This window comes from Mytilus trossulus, unplaced genomic scaffold (genome assembly GCF_036588685.1).
Source record: "Mytilus trossulus isolate FHL-02 unplaced genomic scaffold, PNRI_Mtr1.1.1.hap1 h1tg000215l__unscaffolded, whole genome shotgun sequence".
Taxonomy (NCBI): domain Eukaryota; kingdom Metazoa; phylum Mollusca; class Bivalvia; order Mytilida; family Mytilidae; genus Mytilus; species Mytilus trossulus.
Genome location: NW_026963312.1, coordinates 96,429 through 119,647, shown reverse-complemented (window position 1 = coordinate 119,647; position 23,219 = coordinate 96,429). Strand labels below are relative to the sequence as shown.

General features: G+C 30.3%; 1 protein-coding gene across 3 annotated transcripts in view; it reads left to right on the top strand.

Annotated features, from left to right (window-relative positions):
* Window positions 1-869: 869 nt before the first annotated feature.
* LOC134701110 (oxidation resistance protein 1-like) overlaps window positions 870-23,219 on the top strand; it is a 48,721-nt gene continuing 26,371 nt past the window's right edge. The window contains exons 1-6 of one of the 3 annotated variants that reach the window (XM_063562244.1): window positions 870-959; window positions 5,002-5,109; window positions 12,834-12,889; window positions 13,422-13,538; window positions 14,937-15,109; window positions 16,916-17,023. In XM_063562244.1, coding sequence (XP_063418314.1) covers window positions 5,051-5,109; window positions 12,834-12,889; window positions 13,422-13,538; window positions 14,937-15,109; window positions 16,916-17,023 — 513 coding nt within the window. In that variant the 5' untranslated portion in view covers window positions 870-959; window positions 5,002-5,050. Of the gene's footprint in view, window positions 960-5,001; window positions 5,110-12,833; window positions 12,890-13,421; window positions 13,539-14,936; window positions 15,110-16,915; window positions 17,024-22,135; window positions 22,201-23,219 lie in introns of those variants that run through there. The other 2 variants (XM_063562245.1, XM_063562246.1) reach the window with 2 other exon arrangements.

Below are 23,219 nucleotides of genomic sequence, written 5' to 3'. Positions count from 1 at the left end.
GCTAGTTTGTTTATTTAACAACAGTTCAATATATATATTGTTGTCAAAAAAGTTTGCACTAACCGCAAAAGTATAAAATTCTAGATCTACTATGATCTATTATTTGAATCTAATAAAGGCTTAGCAGGTAGTCATAATCATATATATACAGATTCAATAGTTTATTAAAGTCTCACCACTTGAATAATATACATATGTCAAGAATATAATACAAATGAAATACAAAGTGATCATAGATTATAACTGACAAATAAACTGAATTAAAGAACTACTAAGTAGTATCTTCATAAATTTAAAGAATGAAGCATAACAAATTAAAAATTCTATGAAATACAAATGAAACATAAATTTCATACCCGCCTCGTACACACATATTTCACCTTTAGGGAATGGGAGGGAGGATTTTGAAAAAAGAACAAACGACGAAACACAATGTTCTTTAACAAATTGGCTACGTATTACGCTGATAGAAGTTTCAACGACAAACTAAGACATATTTAAACATAAAAATTCTAAATTATTAAAATGTTGACTACCTGTTTTCTGGTGTTTCTGAAAAGTGAAAATCAATAGTGAGTTCTACTTTTAAATTACTGTACTGCGTCAGAGACATATATTATATGTCTCTGACTGCGTGACCAATAAAAACGTGTTTAATTTAATTTAGAAAGCAGAGCAACTAAACCTTGCCCAGATATGTGCTCACTGTTAAATGAAGTGAGACCAATTGTCCATTCACCAGTTCACTAAATTGTTTTTCTAATTCTTCATTAATTAATATTTTTTTTTAATAAAAAATTACAAATTCCCCGCGTTTTTAACTATTTTTTCCACAGGTTACCTTTCTTGATTTTTACCGGAAGTAGAAAGTACACATACAAATAAACATGGCGAAATTATTGTGGGTGTCTTTCTGATTGAAAATCAGCTGTTTGTATTTGTTTTTAGTAGATAATAAGGTAACAATCCATAGCACTTGTCAATTAAACGTTTGCTCAATCCAACCGATGCTGATATATAGCGTATCAGTCATGAACAAATGAAACAAAGAGTGTTTGTTGCAAACGTCAAACTTTCGCCAGATATTTTTCTCTCTCTCACTCAAACACTAAAACAAAGTAAATATCGATATATCTATTGCTTTCTTAAATGTTGAAGCAGCGTTATATCAGTGGATGAATAAATAGACAATATAGACAATATTTTATTGGCACAAACGCATTTACAATAAATGGTAATGACCGAATGGATAAACAATTTGCTATACATGGTAGTAAAATACAAACAATTATATATATATATGTGAATAAACGATTATAGTTGCCGTCAGCTGAAATTCGTAGCGGTAATCGGTAAAAATAATCTTAACTATCAACCGCGTTCTCTCGAGATATAGTTTTTCTCATTCCATTCATAAATCGCGAAAAGAAAAACCACTACTGACCTACCTTTTAAGTGATCGCACTGTAATAATCCTGACCTTCACATTTTACAGAATGTTTTCCATTGTAATTCCGCCATCTTCGTTTCTATGAGGATCATTTGTTTACATGTTAAATTCGTCATTTACGCAGTTTCCTGAAATGTTCTTTTCATTGATGTGATACGGTTTCCCGCGCTTTATGCAAATGTTATGAAATTGAACTCCAGGGGAACACTTCCGGAAAAAACAATGGCGGATTCCACCATTCAAAATAGTCTTGGAAAATGTGAAGGTCAGGATTATCACAGTGCAATCACTTCATGTTCATTTTCACTTATAAGGTAGGTCAGTAGTGGTTTTTCTTTTTGCGATTTATGAATGGAATGTGAAAAACTATATCTCCAGTGAACGTGGTTGATAGCTTAGATTATTTTAATTGATAACCGCTACGAATTTCAGCTGACGGCGACTATAAATGTATAATGAAAATCTATTACAATAGATTACTTCTTGCATTAAAACAATTTGTTACGAAAGAGGAAGATAATTTTAGTGCCTTATAAGATGTATTATTAAGTATAAGATTTATTATATTTTTATCACACAATGTGGTTACACTTTTTCCTGTAATATTAAACATTTTTAATACAAAAGACTCTCTAATACTGGAGTAACCGCTACAGTGTAGCAACATGTGCTGTTCATTTTCAATTTCGCCACTTTTACAGATTTCACAAATCCTTTGATCTCTGGGCATTTTTAAATATCTTCCTCTTTCAATGGCAAGGTTATGAGCACTAACTCTTAATTTACATAATGATGATCGATCTGATCTATTTTTTAAAGCATCAACATAACCTGCCCGTTCATTAATTTTGTAGACACTCTGGAAAAATATTAATTTAGGAGATGCTGAAATATTTGCATGTTGTTCCTGAAAACCCTGATCAGTTAGTCTTTGTTTTATGAAACCAAACAGGGGTTTAATAGTAAGGTTATCATTTGACAAATATTATTTTTTCAGTCGTGAATCTTTATAACAGTGATAACCATGATAACTCATGATTCTCCCACAAATTATTTTGTCCAAATTATATGATATTACAAAATACAACTTATCGCTATTTGTCCAGCCTGACTCGACAATCTGTCCTGCTTGAACTATTGACGTCACATGACAATCACTTTTCCATTGTGGCATCAGATATTTTGTATTATGACAAAATGTATGACGTCTAAAATTTACGGGAAACTTTGTGATGACCAGTAATGTCGAACAAAAAGCGATAAGGTGTATATTCATAGGAGGAAAAAGGGTTATGAAAAATTAAAATGTTGTGCTGTTACACCGGTTGCTTATGCATGTTATGTTTAAAGGGTTGGGTGATGAGCTTGTCCAAATCGTTATGACTCTTGAAAGTCTACACATATTTTCTTTTTGGTGACCACTTCCTGAGAAATGTGTTGAAAGTGGATTTCTGAATAGCAGGCCCTAAGAATCCCTTATCACGCCCTAATAAGTCTTTTTCTGATTATTTTTTTTGTAAAACTACATTTTGTACTTGTGATCTGCAACCAATGTTTTTACACTAACGCAAGAAACTCAATGACCTGTTTATGATTGCCTTCAGTTAAATTATATTCTACCATGGTCAAATGATCCTTGTCGTTGAAAAAATACATTGAAATCTTTCATCATGGTCAAATTAATCCTGCAATATAGTTTAATACATGTTTTTGTATCTGCAGTCAGATTGAAAGGTGTAGTCAAATTTTACTTGGTCTATTAAATGTGCCATGACTACTACACGGAAAGTTGCCTTGAAAACTACAATTTTGTACATACATGTGTATTTACTTTTTTTGTATAAAATTTTATGTACATGTTTCTACTAGACCATGCCATATTGCGACATTGTTGGATATTTTCTTGAAAACTGGCATTGAACTCTGTGGGAAAAATTATTTTAGTGTTACAGTAATTTTATTACATACATGTAATACATTTATAATAAACATGTTTAACATATAAATTTTAAACTTATTATATTCAAAATGAAATCAGAGTATGATTTCAGATTATTTCTATTAATTAATTGATTTTGAAAGCTTTCCAGAAAATTTCCAACCTAAAAGTTGATCATGAAATTGTACATACTTCATGTACTTAGTCTTTAGGTGTTTTGATTGTGCAATAGACTTTTGACATTTTAAGAATGTCTGCCTTTGATATTTCTGTATTTTGTTTTTTGAAAATATATCATTTTTACAGTTATAAAAAATGCAGGTGACTCAATTACATGTACAAAGTCTTGATTATAACCTATCACACGAATGACAGATGTATACATTTATAATTACTTAAATGCTTATACATTGTATTACAACAATAAAAAAAGTGATAAAAAATGTTGTAGCAATTTAAAACAATAACTTTTTCCTGTCTACATGTATATATTCAATTGTGAGACAAACAAGAGATTCTTAAACTTGACACATAATTTATACAGGTTAAACACAGACAGTAATTTCAACTGTCTACATTATAATTATTTGATATTAGTTCTACAAAACATGCAAAATAATAGGTTATACATGTAGGAATGATCACTCGCAAACAGGATTAACCTTGCAAATTTCTTTGTGTCTGTCCAAATCACCATCCTTTATTTGTTTTCAGTTTATGTATATCATGTGTTTATCAATTGTATTTTTATAAAACAGACTCCTTTTAAGCTCACCCAGTCCAAAGATCCAAGTGGCTACTGTGAGCTTTTCACGTCACTTGGAGTCAGTCATCAGTCAAGGCTTATTTTAAAAAGTCTTCTCTTCTGAAACTACTGGCCCAAAATTGGGTATCAATCTAGGTTAGGAATATTTCTGACATACATTGTATATGTAGCTTAAGTAGAACATAGAGATAAAATGCAGGTTTTATAAAACATGTGAAAAAAGAAGATGTGGTATGATTGCCAATGAGACAACTGTCCACAAGAGACCAAAATGACATATACATTAACAATTATAGGTCACTGTACTGCCTTGAACAATGAGCAAAGCCCATACTGCATAGTCAGCTATAAAAGGCCACGATATGACAATGTAAAACAATTCAAACGAGAAAACTAACGGCCTTATTTATATAAGAAAAAAAAAGGAATGAAAAACAAATATGTAACACATAAAAAAATGACAACCACTAAATTACAGGCTCCTGACTTGGGACAGACACATACTGTATGTGATACATAAATAATGTGGCAGGGTTTAACATGGTCTATTATTTTGGAAACCTGCATATACATGTACAAGGTAAAGAGAAAAATCTTACCAGGCAAACATTTTCCGATTGTTGAGCTCTACATGTACATATTGTCCTTTTTACTAAAGAACTGTTAGGTATCTTCTTCTAGGAGCTATTGCCCTTATTTTAACATTGATAAGCAAAGCAGATAAACTCAAGAAGGGTGATTACCTACTAACGAAATTTATTGATCCCTTCATCATGTTCATAAAAACCATAATAATTTGAATTCATGTTAAAATTGTTAATTTTAATAAAAATGATTGTTTTACAGACACCATGCTGAATGACAACTCTGTTGATGACCTTTTACCTTTATAACCATGGCAACAGAAAAGCAGTCATTTAAAGACAGAACGATTAAGAAGTTATTAGGAAACAGGTAAGACCTACATGTACAATGTATGGTTGTTAATTTCAGTCTTATATTTGCTATTAAATTTGATCCTCGTGGGATATTTGAATTTGTGTTTCACTTTTTCTCTACAAATTCATGAACAATGATATCCTACGAATAATTATGGTAAATCCACATTTAGTCCTTTGGACTTTATTCAGTTTTTGAACTAATTGGCAAGTTGTTGCTTATTCATATTTTTTTTAACGGAACATTCTGATTCATTATATTTCTAAAGATAAAAGAGGCCAAAAATAAGTTTTATTGATACTTTTAAAATTGATATCCCTAATGTAAAATCTTACAAATTTTTGAATTTCTTTATCAAGTGTTTTTTTCAAGATAAATATCATTATGGATGCTGTCATCGAGTGGTACAACATCTGCCAAATGAATAAAAGTTTTATAAAGTTGTTAAATTTTTGTCAAGGATCCTATTGAACAGTATGACATCATTGAAGAAACAAAAAGTTTTATGAAGATTGTAATTTCGTTAAGGATGCTTCTGAACCTTCAGAACATCTATACCTAATGAATTTAAAGTCGGTCTTATTAAGAATAATATTGAACAATATCTCGGTCAGATCTATACATCAGGATAACAGTTTATCAATCATGTAGCCGTGATCATATTAATATTGATTCCTTTGTTTGGATGTGAATGGCATCAAAAGATACCAGCAATTTATTTTAGTCATGCTAGTGGTGTAAATGTACAGTAACGATGGGTCGGAGAAAATTGCTATTTAATTTTGACCAAACTAAATCAGTATAGATATAGGGATACAGATGGTCATGGTACTTTGTTAAAAATTAGTTATTGATCAACTGTGTTAATGTCTTTCTTTGTTTATATTGCTTTGTATGAAGGTGTGGAAATTTTACTTCCTTTTTGGTTCAATATACACATTAGATGTTTCCATACAAAATAATAGGTTGTAAGGGTTTATATATATTGAGTTATAAAAGTTTAGGTACAAATGTTTTGAATTTTTTATCAAACAAATACATTTTAGTTCTACACATAACAATAAATAGATTAATGGAGCAAAGAAAGTAAACAAAATTGAAAAAGTTGCAATTTTTATTGTCTTTCTTTGTTTATATTGCTTTGTTTGAAGATGTGGAAATTTTTCTTCCTTTTTGGTTCAATATACACATTAAAAATGTTTCCATACAATAAAAATAGATTTGAATGGTTTATATGTACTGAGTTAGAAAAGTTTACATGTAGCTGCAATCGTTTTAAATTTCATCTTTGAAAAATACACTAGTGCTAATAAAAATGATAGATAAATTAATGTAGCAAAGAAAGTAAACAAAATAGTTGCAATTTTTATTCTACAAAAGCTTTTTATAAAAATCAATTTTAACAATTTTGGAAATGTTTAAGATAAAGTTTCCTAATTGAAATATATCTTGCAAAACTTTTTACTCAGTCAGTATATTTATGTTTTCATAAATTCATGCATAAAAATAAACACTTAAAAAAGAAATATATTCATTGCGAGTGATGATTGACACGAAAAATGTTACCCACTGTAAGCCACATGAATGGCCATATATACTTATTCAATGTACATGTATATTCTGGACTTTTCAAATGATTTCTTATTATTAATGTCAATCATACTTTGATCAATTAGTCAAAAAATAGTTTAATAATACATGTACATGTATATGTGTTCCCTCTTGAAATTTTGAAATGAGAAAAAAAAATCTGGATAAAAACATTCAAGGCATGAATATTTTGTACAAGAGAAAATCCAATATAACTGTGAATGCCCATAGCTCTATAAGGATGTTAACACAATTGTACAATTTGATTTGCCATCTATCAAAACTTGTTGACAGATCGTACTGATCATTACAAAGCTGTATATCATTTATTTGTGAAGGTCAGTATGGTCAGAACATGTATTAGTAGGGTCAAAACAGGAGTGACCAGTGCGAGAAAATGGGGAAAAAACTTATAAAGAGAAATTCTCTTTTCTTACTCTTTTTTTTATAGAACTTTTGTATAATGCACCTTGCAATGACATTATATTTCCCATTGTAACTTGAACTTCTACTCATTCAAATTTTCTTGGGGAAAATTTGTTTTTTTAATATTTTGAAATGTGATAAATTCACGAATGATCCTTTTATAACAAAATTAATGGAAATTTATTGATACATGTATAAGACATCTCAAACCAATAATCGAAAGTTTGTACATTTTAATTTAATTGAAATATACTTTTGAATGAAATTAAATTATAATAAACTTGGAGCCAAAAGTCTCCTATATCCAGACACACAGCTATGACCCAATCCATCAGTCTGTTATGTAACAATAATCAGGGAAATCCTCTGAGTTCATTTGTTATTCTTCTTCCTGTGAAACATAGCCTGAATAAAAAAGACTAATGCATGATCTGATGTTATCTGCCTTTATTGTATTGTAGGAATAAATATGATAAATTCCTTTTGATATTTTATAATTGAAAGCTGGGAATTGATAAGAGTACCGTACATCTATAATTGCATTTTTTCATTGCGCAATCTCTGATATTCTAAATATTGTCACAGCGGTCAGTCTCTTCTATACCAGTTTATGAAAATTGAAATTTTTCATCATGAAGAAAATTCTCTTGTCCAACATATTTTTAGAATTTTTGTATATTCCACCTTGTAATGACATTATATTTCCGATTGTAAAAACTTGAAATTTATAAAGGAGTAGGGGCAATAAGGCCCTTATTTGGCCCAAAAATTACTGCAAATTTAAAAGTTATCATACATATTTTTAAATTACTGAAAACTTGACTAAGGTAGCACTCCACAGTTAGAAAATAAAATTAAAAATGAGCCCCAAAATGTTTTATCATCTCCTATTTCAGGATTTCTAATACATAAACCTAACTGTTTGTGTTGTACATGTGCATATGTATGTAATCAGTATCTTCCATAGATTCAATTTTCCAAAGTTAAAAGGGTGAAAATTAATTCCTTTTATGTGTATCCATGGCAACATTCAGCATTTATTTACCATAAAATATTGCAAAAAGGGGGGTGAACATGTCATATATCCCCCCAAAATTTGGATCAAACTAGAATTTCAATGCCTTTGAGTGATACCTTTTTAGAAACTGTTTTCTTAAATCTTCCTAATGATCAAATAAAAAATGGGTGTCTTTCGCCTCATTTTTTCGTAAAATCCAATCACAAAGTTCGTGCGATAAAAAGTTGGAAAAAAACATTACAATAATTGCCGGACCAATGTATGGTATGGACATGCAAATACGGACTGTCATACAGAAAACAGCCTATATTACATACATTACATAACCTTGATGTTCATATAAACCCAATACAAAGGCTATTTTAATACTCAGCTATCCAAAAATGAATTTTATTGCACACTAGCTCTCATATTTAAAAAATCCACAGGGGCCAAAATGCGAAACTACACACCTAACTGTGGAGTGCTACCTTAAGGTGAAATTTTTTCCCTCCTGCCTCAACTTTTTTTATGTTTTCTGTGTTCTACTAGTTGTTACGATGAAAATGGTACCTTGGTTTTTAAAATTGGTTCAGTAATAAAGATTTTATGAAGGTTAGCAGTTGGTGTTGAAACGCGACAAAAAGTGATTTTAAAATAAATGCTGGATCATAGTGAAAAACTTCAAGTCTGTCTCATTTTTGGGGTAAATTTCTAAAACTTTTCCTTTTTTTTTATTTGAAATTATAAAATTACCTTAAAAGAGGACAAATTGTACAAGTTTTAGGTGTTTGAAAGCACTTATAGGTAATTTTTGCTGTAAATAGCATACCTTACCTTGGTTTAGAAGTTCTCAAGCAGGGTATAAATTTCTAACAGTACTGGCATCATTAAATTTAATTAATGCCAAATTATGATATAAAATCCTGCTAAAAATGTTTATTTGACTTATTCGCATTCAAAAATATAAAGCGATACATTCTGAGATTATCATATAAAGCGCAATCTTTGGTTACAAGGGCAAAGCTAACGGGGTACAAATTTAAGACCGCAACATGTCTAAGTGTCAAAATGTGTATATTTGGTTGCTAAGGACAGTAAACAATAAAATTAACATAAATTGCATTCCTAGCAGTTTTTTTACCTAAAGAACTAAAACAAGAACATAAAAGACTAAAGATTTGTGGTCAATTTTAACTTTAAAAGTGCATTTCTGTGCTTTCTGATGTGCCATAAGGTAGCACTCCACAGTTAGAAAATAAAATTAAAAATGAGCCCCAAAATGTTTTATCATCTCCTATTTCAGGATTTCTAATACATAAACCTAACTGTTTGTGTTGTACATGTGCATATGTATGTAATCAGTATCTTCCATAGATTCAATTTTCCAAAGTTAAAAGGGTGAAAATTAATTCCTTTTATGTGTATCCATGGCAACATTCAGCATTTATTTACCATAAAATATTGCAAAAAGGGGGGTGAACATGTCATATATCCCCCCAAAATTTGGATCAAACTAGAATTTCAATGCCTTTGAGTGATACCTTTTTAGAAACTGTTTTCTTAAATCTTCCTAATGATCAAATAAAAAATGGGTGTCTTTCGCCTCATTTTTTCGTAAAATCCAATCACAAAGTTCGTGCGATAAAAAGTTGGAAAAAAACATTACAATAATTGCCGGACCAATGTATGGTATGGACATGCAAATACGGACTGTCATACAGAAAACAGCCTATATTACATACATTACATAACCTTGATGTTCATATAAACCCAATACAAAGGCTATTTTAATACTCAGCTATCCAAAAATGAATTTTATTGCACACTAGCTCTCATATTTAAAAAATCCACAGGGGCCAAAATGCGAAACTACACACCTAACTGTGGAGTGCTACCTAAGGTATAAGGTACTAAGAAAAACAAAACAAATTTGACATCAAACAAGTAACCATGGCAACGAATCATGACCTAATTTGCATATTTTGTTAAATTTCGTGATTTTCCTTGTTTTTTCATCAAATTTTAAGTATATTTTAGATTGAAAAAGTATGTGTGCACCCAAGAAACAACTTTATATTTGGTGAAATTATGCCAATAGTTATAATAAAGCTTCTGTTAAATTATTTTGTTGTTTCTCGGCTGCGCAGGATGTTCCCTCAAAGGAAATAATGATAGAAAACTGCATAAATTCTATATTTTTAATCGTTTTTGTGAAAACAATACATATTATGACGTAATTGTGACGTCAGCAGATAAAAATCTTTCTGTTTTTAATTTATATTTCTTGACCCTATGCATTTCTAAACATCATGTGCCAATTTGAAATGGTTATCAAACATTTTATTTTCTTGGGCCAAAACTAGGCCTTAATGCCCCTACTCCTTTTTCTATTGTGATAATTTTTATTTGACAAATTTGAAAAATGAACCTTTTAGGGATGACATCAAAAGATCGATGTAGGATAAAAAACTTAAATCAAATAGTTTGGGGTGGGGGTCAGTGAAAAAACTATGTGAATTAAGTTTTTTATCCTTCATTGAACTTTTGATGTAATCCCTTATGCAATCAACAAATTAAATTGAGGGAAATGAACTGTTGAACATCTCAAACAAATTATCGAACGTTTCTACATTTCAATGAAATTAAATTGAAGTAAACTTGGAGCCCAAAATGTTCTTATCCAGACAAACATCAATGAATCAATCTGTCTGTTATTGTACAATAATCAGGGAAATCCTCCGAGTTCATTTGTTATTCTTCTTCCTGGAAAACATTGTCTGAATAAAAAAAGACTAATGCATGATCAGATATTATCCTGCTATATTGTATTGTAGAAATAAATACGATAAATTCTGTCCGGTATTCTATTATTGAAAGCTGAATATATTCCTGGGAATTGATAAGAATACATCTATAATTGCATTTTTTCATCGCGTAATCTCTGATATTCCCAATATTGTCACAGCGGTCAGATTCAATAATGTAAAATAGAGAAGAATGATCTCCCTCCTTCTAAATAAATTAATTTGTGTAAGTGGTTGAATGGCTTTTTGATTGATCTTGTTTTATTTATTAAATGACCTTGAACTTCTGTAATATAATAACAGGCTGTGTATTTTAGATAGCTTTGTATAATTTTGTCTTCTCCACAAAAAATGTTGAGAGGTGATGAGAACTTGATGATCCTTATCCCACAGGAATTGTTGATGGCTTTGTGAAGAATTTTTTTCCTTATATTTATTAGTTATGATGAAGACACAATAACAAGAAAAAAATGTATTTTGGGGAGATAACTCTTAAATTTAAGAAAAAAGTGCTGTATTATAAAAAAAAAAGAAGATGTCGTTTGATTGCTAATGAGAAAACCCTCCATTATGACACAGAAATTAACAAATGTAGGTCACCATACAGCCTTCAACAATGAGCAAAGCCCATACCCCATAGTCAGCTAGCTTTAAAAGACCCTGAAATGACAATATACAACAATTCAATCTAGAAAATTAGATCCTTTGCACTTGGTTTTTGTATACCATTTCGATCATTTAAAAACAAGAATGCAAAATTTCAATATTGACAAATGTATTACCTTCTTTGTAGTGTACAATGATCATTTACTGATTAAATATAAGGAAATATTGCTAGGTTCAAAAAGTAGGTTCTTTGAATAGGTGTTTTTCTGAATAAGTATTGAAGTATGCATGAAAAAATATTGAACGTTACTTACTCTTGATATATTGTAAACTGGAACATTTAAGCCTTCTGGAAAAGTGTTCTGTGTGAACATTTATATTCTTGTTTCACCTGCAACAACAAAATCCACATGATTTGGTATGCCACAAAAAGTAATGAATCTACAGTAATATACATACACATATATATGTACCAGTAGTATTGAATTAGCAGGGTATAAATGTAAGTAGAAAACTCCTTTAAACTTTATGCAGGGAAACAGAGGACATACAATATTGAAAAGCTCTAAAATAGATTTTTTTGTATTTATGTTATAAATATGTAAAACAATTAAACTATGTACAGCTTGCATAATTGGATGTTAGCAGTGGTAACATCTGGCTACATAAGATTGCATCGAGAAATGATCATATTTATTTCTTATACAAAATGTCACATGTTATTGTCATATTTGTATGACGACTGAAACTTTGACACAATGAATATTTTCTGTAGCAGGTACAGTTATCATATATTTATCTTTCTTAAAATAGGAAACCAGAATTCACAGTTATATTGACCTAAATAACATATTTAGGTTGTACCCTATGAATTTACTAGGTTATATTTTGTTTCATGGCATTGAATGATGCAATTGTTTCTACCAGGTCAATATTTGTTAACAATTTTTCAAAAAGTAGCATCAAAAGTTCTTTTAGAGTTCCAAGAAGGAAATATGAAAATAAAGAGATGTGGTATGACGACACTGATACAACTATCCACCAAAGTTCAAATAAAGTGGATGTATGAAGTTTATAATAGGCTTCAACAATGAGAAAAATCCAAATCGGTGGTTGGCTATAAAAGGCCCTGACATGCTTTCTGTACTTTTGAAAATTTGAGTGTACAAAATAGTGTGTTTTGTTTCTGACTTCAGTCTGAGCTGCTATCTGAGGTTAAAAACTGGGTAAACATAATCAACAAGTTCTCATTCTGGATATGTTTGCTGGTTTGAATTTAAACATGTAACCAAGTGTTCAAATTTTTGTTTCAGGTTCACAAAGAGTTCACACAGTGATGAGAATTTGCCAGTCAACCCTAACAATGCAGGTTAGTCAACTTAGTGTGTCTTGGCCCTATCTTGAAATTTATAGAAAACATAAATATGTCTTTTGAATTATAAAAGTTGACAAAAAATTCATCCCTTCAAATTAGTGTTTCCACTGATTCCTGACACTTTTTAATACTGTAAACTATAAGAAATATACAAGTACCGAAAACTCACCATGAGAGGTATTAAATGTTTGAATTTGAATTTCAATTAAGGGGAGATAATTATTTTGATATTTATTATGTTTGACCTCAGCAAAGTCTGCAAGGTCACATAGTATAAAAGGGGAGATAATCAATTTGATATTTATTATGTTTGACCTCATGAAAGTCTTCCAGGTCACATGGTATAAAAGGGGAGATAATCAATGATATTTATTATGTTTGACCTCAGCAAAGTCTGCAAGGTCACATAGTATAAAAGGGGAAATAATATTTTTTCAATATAATGTTTGACCTCAGGAAAGTCTTCCAGGTCACATGGTATAAAAGGGGAGATAATCAATTTGATATTTATTATGTTTGACCTCAGGAAAAGCTTCAACTACTACATGGTATGTCCATGATGGTGAATCAGAAATAGAACCGCTGATCGACACAGGAGAGAAAGGATCATTATCTAATAAAACAAAGAAAACATCAAAGACTGGTAGAATTTAGTTTGACTTAACCTTTAACCTTTGGCCCACAGTGAATTTGGGCTGTAAAGCTTTTTTAAGTTAATACAATAACCTAACATAGTGCTGTGAAATTCCAACCTTACCTCTATCATGCTTTGCCACATTGGGATTCAGAGATTGATTTTACAACTTTTTTTTACACAACACAGCTACTTTTTCAGAGGTACTATTTCTGTACTAACAGTATGTAGTACTGGAAATTTACTTTGAATATTTAGTACTATTTCTTTACATTAAATTTATTGTAATATTTAGGTACTTGTAGTTTACAGTACTTGATTTGTTCTAAACATTTTTGTACAGAAATAATACAATGTTTGAAAATCATATTGTCAAGAGATTTGAAATAAAAAACATTCATAATGCTGAAAATGTAACAATAGTAACCAAAAATCTGTAGTACCTAAATTTCAAGTACAAATAAAGTACTGTAAAATACAGGTACCTAAATATTACCATAATTTTAAAGTACCAAAATACTACTGAATGTTAAAAGTAAATTTCCAGTACTACACATTTTTAGTACAGAAATAGCACAGAAATAGTACCTATGCAAAAGTAGCTGTGTAGACTTGCGTTATTATACAAGAAGTACTTTTAAAGTTAGAGATGAACATTTTGGTGTTTTAATAATGTAATTGATAACTTATTAACTGTAAGTATAAGGTGATAAACAGATAATGTTTGCTCCATAACAGGTAATCAAGTCTCTTGGAAAAAAATGGTTCAAGTAGAATTTCAGAATTGAATGTAATATATGATAATCAGATCTATTATTCATAATAGGCTTGTAATACATGCAATTTGTATGTTTGTATTTATTGATATGGGTATTAGTTATGCATGCAGTTAAAGTGCTTCAGAATTATTTTTTTTTACCATTTTTATATTTCCCTAGGACATCCTCCTTGCACTCATTTCCTTTTTTTTTAAACAACAATAATTGTATGTGAATGAATTTGTAATAGATATGATACATGTATAGAAACACAGTATGCCATACTGTGTTTTCATTTATTTTGATGGATAGTGGAAAACTTGCATCTCCATGGATTTTGATTTCATGATTTTGTCAATGCAATCAGTGTATATACAAAGCCTTAAGAAAAAAAAAATGTAATTTGTTGAATTTTGTGATTTGCCGGTGTCCATGAAACACATGAAAATTGGTATCCCAACAGATAATGCTGATCATGAATCCACATTTATTTAGAATTATACTTTAAACCGAATAGACAAATATATCTTTGGGTAAATACAGAATACAACTTGAAAATGAAAACTTGATATTAAGACATGAAGAACTCTCTTCTTGCTTTTAATTTCACCAATTGGCAATCATAAAAATGTTAATTTTTTTTATCTAGTTCCTGGAAAAATTTCTAGCAACTGGTTCCTTCAAGATGAATCCAATTTGCAGGCAGATACCAGTAAGAAGGAATCACCCCCTGACCAATCATATGCTCCTGTTAAGTTAGAAAGGGCTGGCAGTCTTGGTTCTAAGAAGAAGGTTCAGCCAGATGGAACATTTGTGTATGATGTAAGTAAAAATTGGTTTTAATTTCCCCTGTGGTAGCGGAGGGGGCATTCAAGTTTTACCCTTGTCTGTATGTACGTCCCAAAGTTGGTTTCCTTTCTCTGACTTTAGTTTGACTCAACCAAATGTTATGAAACTTATACAAAATGCTTATTACCACAAAACACAGATCAAATTTGAATTTTGGTAGAGTCGCGTCCATCAACATGTTTATTATTTTCAAATTTTTTGGTGCCAACCTCAATGTTCTTGAAATCTGATTTTTCCTGGTCAGGTCCTTGATTAAAATTTTCTTGTCAATACCAACCTTGTGTCGACCCTTGCTAAAATTATGGGGATAAAAACCTTCAGACCATAACTTTTTGATAACTTTGCAAGTTGAACCCTAATTGTCTATTTCAAACAAAATCACCTGTCTTAATTGACTCCCTAAGAAACTGTAAGAAATGTCACCTTCATTGTCCTACGAAAGGCTAACCTCATTAATACATAGCATTCATCACTATATCATACTGTGTTTATACACTGTGAGATTGGAAATGCCTCTAACTAATGATAGATAATATTTTCAGCTTGAAAATGTGTGAATAGGTGAGGAAAACTATCAGAAATATATGATGAGGTCAATAAAGTTCTCATTTACTTGTAACGTTATATATGAAAAGCCTCGTAATTTCTCTATGGCTGAAAGTCTTGCTGTAGGTTAACATTTTACAAGAAGGATGGAGTATCAGAACTCTACCACCTATCAATTAAATATTGAAGTGAACCCAATCAGATATAAAAGGGTATCTGTTTATAAATAATCATGATAATATAAAAACTGTATTGATAGAAAAATGATAGGGAAGATGAGAAGAACATTTTGTGGCAAGTTTTTTTTTTCCATTTTGGTGAAACAGGCAGCAATTAATTATGTCAAATGGTGGAAAACTGAAATTTTGTCCCATATCTGTTTAGTTGTTGCTGTAACCTTTCCCTTTCCACCACAAGGTCAATTATCAACAAATAATTAGTCTTATTTATATCTCATAAGACTTTGTTTTGTACCTAACAAAATTATCACTCCTTTTAAGAGGGGCACATAAAGTATGTATTAACTAGCCAGTCATCGCTGAGGGTTGTGAGTTCAAATCCTGCTCGTGAGGGTGCACTCGACTCCAATCTTAGTTTTCTCTGGGCTTTCCAGCTTCTTCCACCAATAAAAACTGGCCGTCAAGAAATAACCCATAAAATCAAATCAAATCATAAAGTATGTGGTTGGTTTAAACATGGGAAAGTTAGTCATATTATGATATAATAATTCTCCGACAGTTTGAATGTATTATAATCTCGTCATTATATGACCTGTTATTGACAAATTTACAGTTTCAGATTAAAAAGTCCAATACATTTATTTATTATGTAATAGTATGGTAATCTGTTTGCATAAGTGTACTGGAAATAGTTATTAAAATAAAACATACATGTTTTTCAGTTACATACATGTTATTAAACTGAAAATACTTAGTGGACCCAAAATAGTAATAGCCAAAAATGCATGAATGTTGTTAAACTGAAACTGTCAGTGTATGGGAATTATTTATAACAGTCCCTATCTAGAAATATTTGAATTATGATTATAAACTAAAACGATACTGGTAAGTTTACTTAATATTATTTATTTTCAAATTTTTACAATGTATATATATGTGATTTAAACCAAAGTTTTTTTAATAGAATTTCGATGAATTAAAGTATTTCATGATGATGGGTTCTAAATAAATGTTTTTTGTTATAAAAATTTATCTCTCAAACATTGTTTTGTAGGTGAAGGCCACAGACACACTTTCAAGTATCGCAGCTCATTACGATGTAACGCCATCGGAATTAAAGAAGCTTAACAAACTGACAAGTCAATATATATTCCCTCAGCAGGTAGGAGAAAATTGTCTAACAGCTCTTTGTCATGTATATTAGCTTAATTTCTATGTAAATTGACTATTTTCCCTTAAATTGCAATTTTCCATGTTAGAGAAATGTTTCTATGTACAATGATGTAAAGTCCAAATTAAATGACCAAGTGAGAAAAAAAAGATATTGAGTCTTTCAGAAATTGATATATATATATACCCTCAACTGGTAGGTAGAAAATAGTATTGAGTCTTTCAGAAATTGATATATATATATATACCCTCAACTGGTAGGTAGAAAATTTTCTGTCAGATCTTCGTCATTCTGATTAGCGTAATTCCTATATAATCATGGTAATTAAAGCGTTTTTCCTTAAATTGCAATTTTCCATGTTGGACAAATGATAAATAATGTTTGATAGGAGTCTTATAGACCTGCTCTGATTGCTTGCAAATTAAAAAAAAATGTTAGAACACCAATATATATATTTCTCAACATTTGGTAGGTAAAACAATGTATAACAGCTCTTTGTCATGTTGATAAGCTTGGTTCTTATGTAAATGAAGAGTTTTTTCCCTAAATTGCAATTTTCCATGTTGGAAAAATGATACTTTGTAATGACCAAGTTAAATGACCAAATGAAAAACAAGAACTATCTTTAAAAAAGAAATCCAACGTATTTTTATATATTAAATTTGAGTATATGTTTAAAACTATTATTTCGATTTACCATTTAAATAACGTTTTCTCTGTTTGTGTTCAGTATTCTCGGTCCTGGTATCTTTCTGTTTATATTCACCAAAACCCCGCGGAAATCACACATGCGTAGGTGCGTTCTAAAAGTCATGTACGTTCGTACAACAAAGTTTACATTGAAAATTATATAATTGTCTCGAATAAACAGCTGTCATGGATGCAAAATTAAGAGCTATTGGAGAAACAATTATTTTAATAAAAATATAAATCTTTGTAAGATCTAGTTCAATATTTATAGTTTTTCACTTGCTTTCCATCACAACATAATTAACGAGACGTTTTTTCAAACACAACCAAATCACCCACCAAGACAACATTTTGTCCAATCACAGAAGGATTTTCAGGCATGCATATTCTGTTGCCATAGTTAACTGCCTTAAGTTCAAAGGGTACAAACCAAAACTTTACCGACTATGTAAAAAAAAAAGGTATTTAGTCTTTCAGGAATTGATATTTATATACACTCAGCTGGTAGGTAGTAAACTGTCTAACAGGTCTTTATCATGTTGATTAGCTTAATTCCTATGTAAATGAAGCATTTTTCCTTAAATTGCAATTTTCCATGTTTGACAAATGATACTATCTAACCCTTTCCTCCATTGAAATTTTTTTTTTGCATACTTGATTCGCATAGGATTTTTTTATAAAATGCTGAACATATGCTTTAAAGTATTAAGGCATTGCGAAAAAACAACTATTTCATCAAATAAATTTAAGTCAGATATTCCTATGATAATCCTTTTCATATTGGATACAAATTTTATTAAGTCTGAACTGTATTGAGCCTTTCAGGTTACAAGCTAGCCTCCTCTAATTGCTTGTAAATTAAAAAAAAAATAATGTCAGAACACCAAAGTCAATACATATTTCCACAGCATGTAGGTAGAAAAAGGTCTAACAGATCTTTTTCATTCTGGTTAGCTTAATTTCTATGTAATTGGAGCATTTTCCTCAAATTGTTATAGCAATTTCAGTGCTAGGCAAATGATACATTGTTAAAAGACCAAATGACCAGAAAAGGTATTTTACATGTCAGGTTGTTATTGCCTCCACTAATAGTGCTTGCAATTATATTTTTTTTATAAGAGGTCTGATATACATATTTCAGAATGTAGATATAGTTTACTGATCTGATTGTATTAACCTTGAAAACATAGGAATGATCATAATCTGGGTGTTTAATAGTTCTTATCTGAAAAACTGATAAAGAATACACCTTTTAGGACAGGTAGGGAATAAGATACAGATAATTTTCATGACCAATTGTAATATATAGATATGTGTAAAGAGGTTCCTTCAAGCTTCATATTAAACTTAACAGTTATTTTTTTTAATCCAAATTTTTAAATGCTTTTTTAGAGTTCCTTTTTATGCCCAACTCAGGCATTATGTTTTTTGGTCTGTGTTTCCGTTCATCCGTTCTTCTGTTCCGCTTCAGCTTAGAGTTTTTGGTCGAGACAGTTTTTATACGCCTGTCTTTAAGACGGGACTTTTTCATAAAAAAAGGGGGATTTTTAACACTTCGGACAATAACTCAATAAGGCTTTCACCAATGTCCATGAAACTGGTGAATGGTTAATATCTATTGATGTAAGCTCCCTTTCAGTTTTTATAAATTTCAGATTTTTCATTTCCGTGTTATGAATTTTCATGCTTAAAAAAGGGGCAATACATTTAAAGCATAAAAGACAAGTTAAAAGAGCAACAGGCGTATCATGCACTAAAGCGCTGCCCTTTTTGGTGAAGTTGAAGTCCAATCAATTTGAAACTTAGCACACATGTTCCTATGATATGATCTTTCTTATTCTAATGCCAAATTGAAAGTTTTGACCGCAATCTTAGGGTCTACTGAACATAGAAATGACAGTGTGGTGGGGTATCCGTGTACTATGGACACATTCTTGTTTGCCATTTAAAGATTTTTTTTAGAAAAGAGGCTTCAAGATTGAAAGATATCATAAAGAGATATCCATGGATGAAAATTAAACCTTAAAAGAAATATCACAAGGATTATATTATATCTGCTGTTCATGATTAAAATTCTTTCATTCCTCCATTTGATTGTAAGTCAATAGACGGATATATTGTTTATTATATTAATATTTCATTGTAGAATAATCAATATTTTCATTTGTAACAATATTCCAATAGCAGGTCTGGCTGCTCTTTATAGTTGAAGGTGACCACAGTTCAGCCATCCTGTAAATGTTAAAGTCTTTCTCCTGTTTTTAGATTTGTTTCTCACACAGGCACTTGTTTTATAATTTTCCCATGTAGACCTTTATACAACTTATACAAAGTTTATAGGGGGGGGGGGGGGGGGGGAGTTGTGAAAGAAGTGCCTTTGGTTTCTTATAATTTTTGGCAATTATGAGAACAGGTGATGCTGATGGATGTTTTTAATTACCTTGACTGGCTATACAGCCCTTGCAAGGTTAGGAATAGGGTTGTTTTTCTCACTGTCACATTCAGAAGTAACAAACCTTGAAAAATATTTTTAAGCATCATCAATAACAAGTTTTGTGCATGAAACATGAAACTTTTTGTGACATTTCACATAGGAGTTTTAATGTATGGCTTTCATATAAATTTATCTGAACTATAAGGGTTGGGAAAATTTTGTCCATTTTAAGTGATCATTAGAAATATACAAAATTATTATTTAAACCATTAACCATAATTGACTTCAGATATTTCTAGGCCTTGATTAAAACAACTTGTTTTATTTTCTGTTGTTAAAAATACTTATGTTTGCAGCCAGGTATGAAGTTTTAAATTTTAAAAAAGTTCTGGCAAAATAGTTGTTTTCTATAAAATATATTAAATCTGTAAATTTTATAAAGGGGGGGGGGGGAATGTTGATTATATGTTAAAAAAAATATTCCATAAATAACCATTTAGACTTCAATATTAGACCAAGACTAAAGTTAAGTAATGTTTTATTTAGTATCTTCAATTGTTTCTGGCTTTTCCAATCTATTTCACAAAAACTTTTGGAGAAAAATACTTGAAGATTATGAAAATTTCAGCATAGTTGTGGATAGTTTTAAGTTATAAGATTTTAGTGTGCTAAGAGCACCTGTACTGTATATATTATCCCTATAAATGATAAAAGATGTACTTCAATGAATTCCTTAACATATCCAGGTAATGATCAAGGAAGTTATAAAACCAGGTGAAGGTTGGGTAATTGGATATACCATTTGCAGTCACTCAAGTGTCACTTCCTGGATGGTGTTGAATTGAAAAAAATACAACTATATTTTAAAGTGAATTATTTTTAACTGAACGCATTAAAATAACTATCAAAATTTAATTCCTATTATGGAAAGTGAAAAAAATTTATGCAGCAATTTTCTAGATGTTTAATAAAAAAAACTCAAAAAATATTGTTCAACCTTTTTGAACAGATGGAATACGTAAGACAACCAATCTGAAATGCTTTACAGAAAATATTTAAAAAGTAAAATCACAAAAATACTGAAATCCGAGGAAAATTCAAAAAGGAAAGTCCATAATAATACATTTATTTATATTCTCCCAGGTAATTGTATGAATACGTAGTTTGTTCTTAGTAGTCTTCAATATGCATTAAATATTTGCAGCTGGACTCAAATGTAAACCAGCGAAGACTTATTTGGTTAATTATTTTATTCTGGCTGTAGTTAATGGAAAATTCCATTTGAATTAATACTGTACTAAGAAAAAAATGTATATCTCAACATGTTTTATTGATTTTGAACAGGTGTTTTCTTGATAATGAATTTTGTAAATAAAATCAAAAATAAAGTTCTTACAAAAAACCTTGGTTATAATTTGATATTTGTATATAAATTTAATTTTAAGTTTCAGTTAAGACTGATTTGACTGTATAAGGAAATGCCCATTGATAAAATATGTTAAGTAACTTAGTAACCTTTATATTTAAGGCAAATCAAAGAATTTTTTTTTACTGTTGATATTACAGTACACAATTTTTTTACCTGATTTTAGATAATTAAAATTTGTACTAACTGCATAATATGGTCACAAGTTAATGTACATCATGTACTACATGTAATGTATAAAAAGGAAAGCATTTGTGTTTCAAATTTAGACAGGCAGTTTGCTCCATTAGTTTGGTTTTATAAATTCTATACACCAAGTCTTTGTATTGCTAAAACAAAATACTGATCTTTGTAAAACATTTCAAAAAAGGAACTATTTCCATGAATACTTGCGGGAAGTTTGTAGATTTTGAAATAAAGCTATAATAAAGAATGCATTGAAATGTAAATGTTTTACATAATTTTCCACACATAACTTAGATTTTACGTTTGGATAGCCTTGATAGGATTACCGGAATTTACAAAGGAAATAATGTCTAAATATAGAATAACACATGTTGCATCGCCTTAAACATGATAAAATTCATAACTGGAGAAAGAAATTATGAAATTTTACAGGTTTGTGTAAATTTGACTTGATTTCATTTTGAGTTGTAAAAAAAAACACTCTTGTCTGTTTTGTTGTGTTAAGTTTTTTATTAATAAAGACTTTCATACAACAGATGTAAATCATTTCTATTAAGGTCAGGTATAAAAAGTTACGACACATGTGCATGTTATCAGTATTTCTTTGTCTGAGTTGTGAGACAAAGCTTTCTAAAAAATCGCAAAGCAAATTTTTTTCTTGTTTTTGTAGTGTAAGTGCACACATCAGTTGTAAAATTGTGCCTTGTTTGATCTTTTGACGGAGTGGCTTAATGTGGTCACTTGACCCATAGGCTATGTGGTCACTTGATCTAGAGTTTATGTGGTTACACTTGACATCTGTATAATGGAAGTACACCACTAATTCATGGTCCCCTTGCTTTCTATGTTAAATTCCTCCGTTTCAAGCTGGCACACCTCTTTTATTTTAAGTTCAAATAAAGTGGCAATCATTGCATTTCAAAGCAACACTTTATGGTGTCTTGTACTGAAAAAATCAACATACCTTGCATGGCATATAAGAAAGAACTGGTTCCCGGAACTTCAGATGTACCAAAACAGGTACTTCAGATCTGACAATCAGACCAAATGTACCCTCTTTTTAAAATTTGGTGCAGTTTTTTTAATATTCAAAACTAAAAGTCTAAAAGTGTTCTACAATGATCACCAGTCCTTCAGCTTTCATTTGATACCAAAAATACCTAAATATTCTACATATTTTGAAAGTTACACTCATGCATAGGAACTATTTTGTGTTAAATATGTACTACTTTCTGGTATGTGCTTTCTGGCCGGGCCTGAATTAGTGGTGTTACACCTATAACAGAACCAAACTTGCTATATTGACTTGAGCATTACTTTTTTTCATTCTATGATCTATTTCAAGCAATAAAAAACATATAAAGCTTTAGTCCAAAGACTATTTTATTACTTCAAAGCTCAAATTGGACTGGTAGTAACATATGGGTTATTCAAAGAAAACTGCATATGTA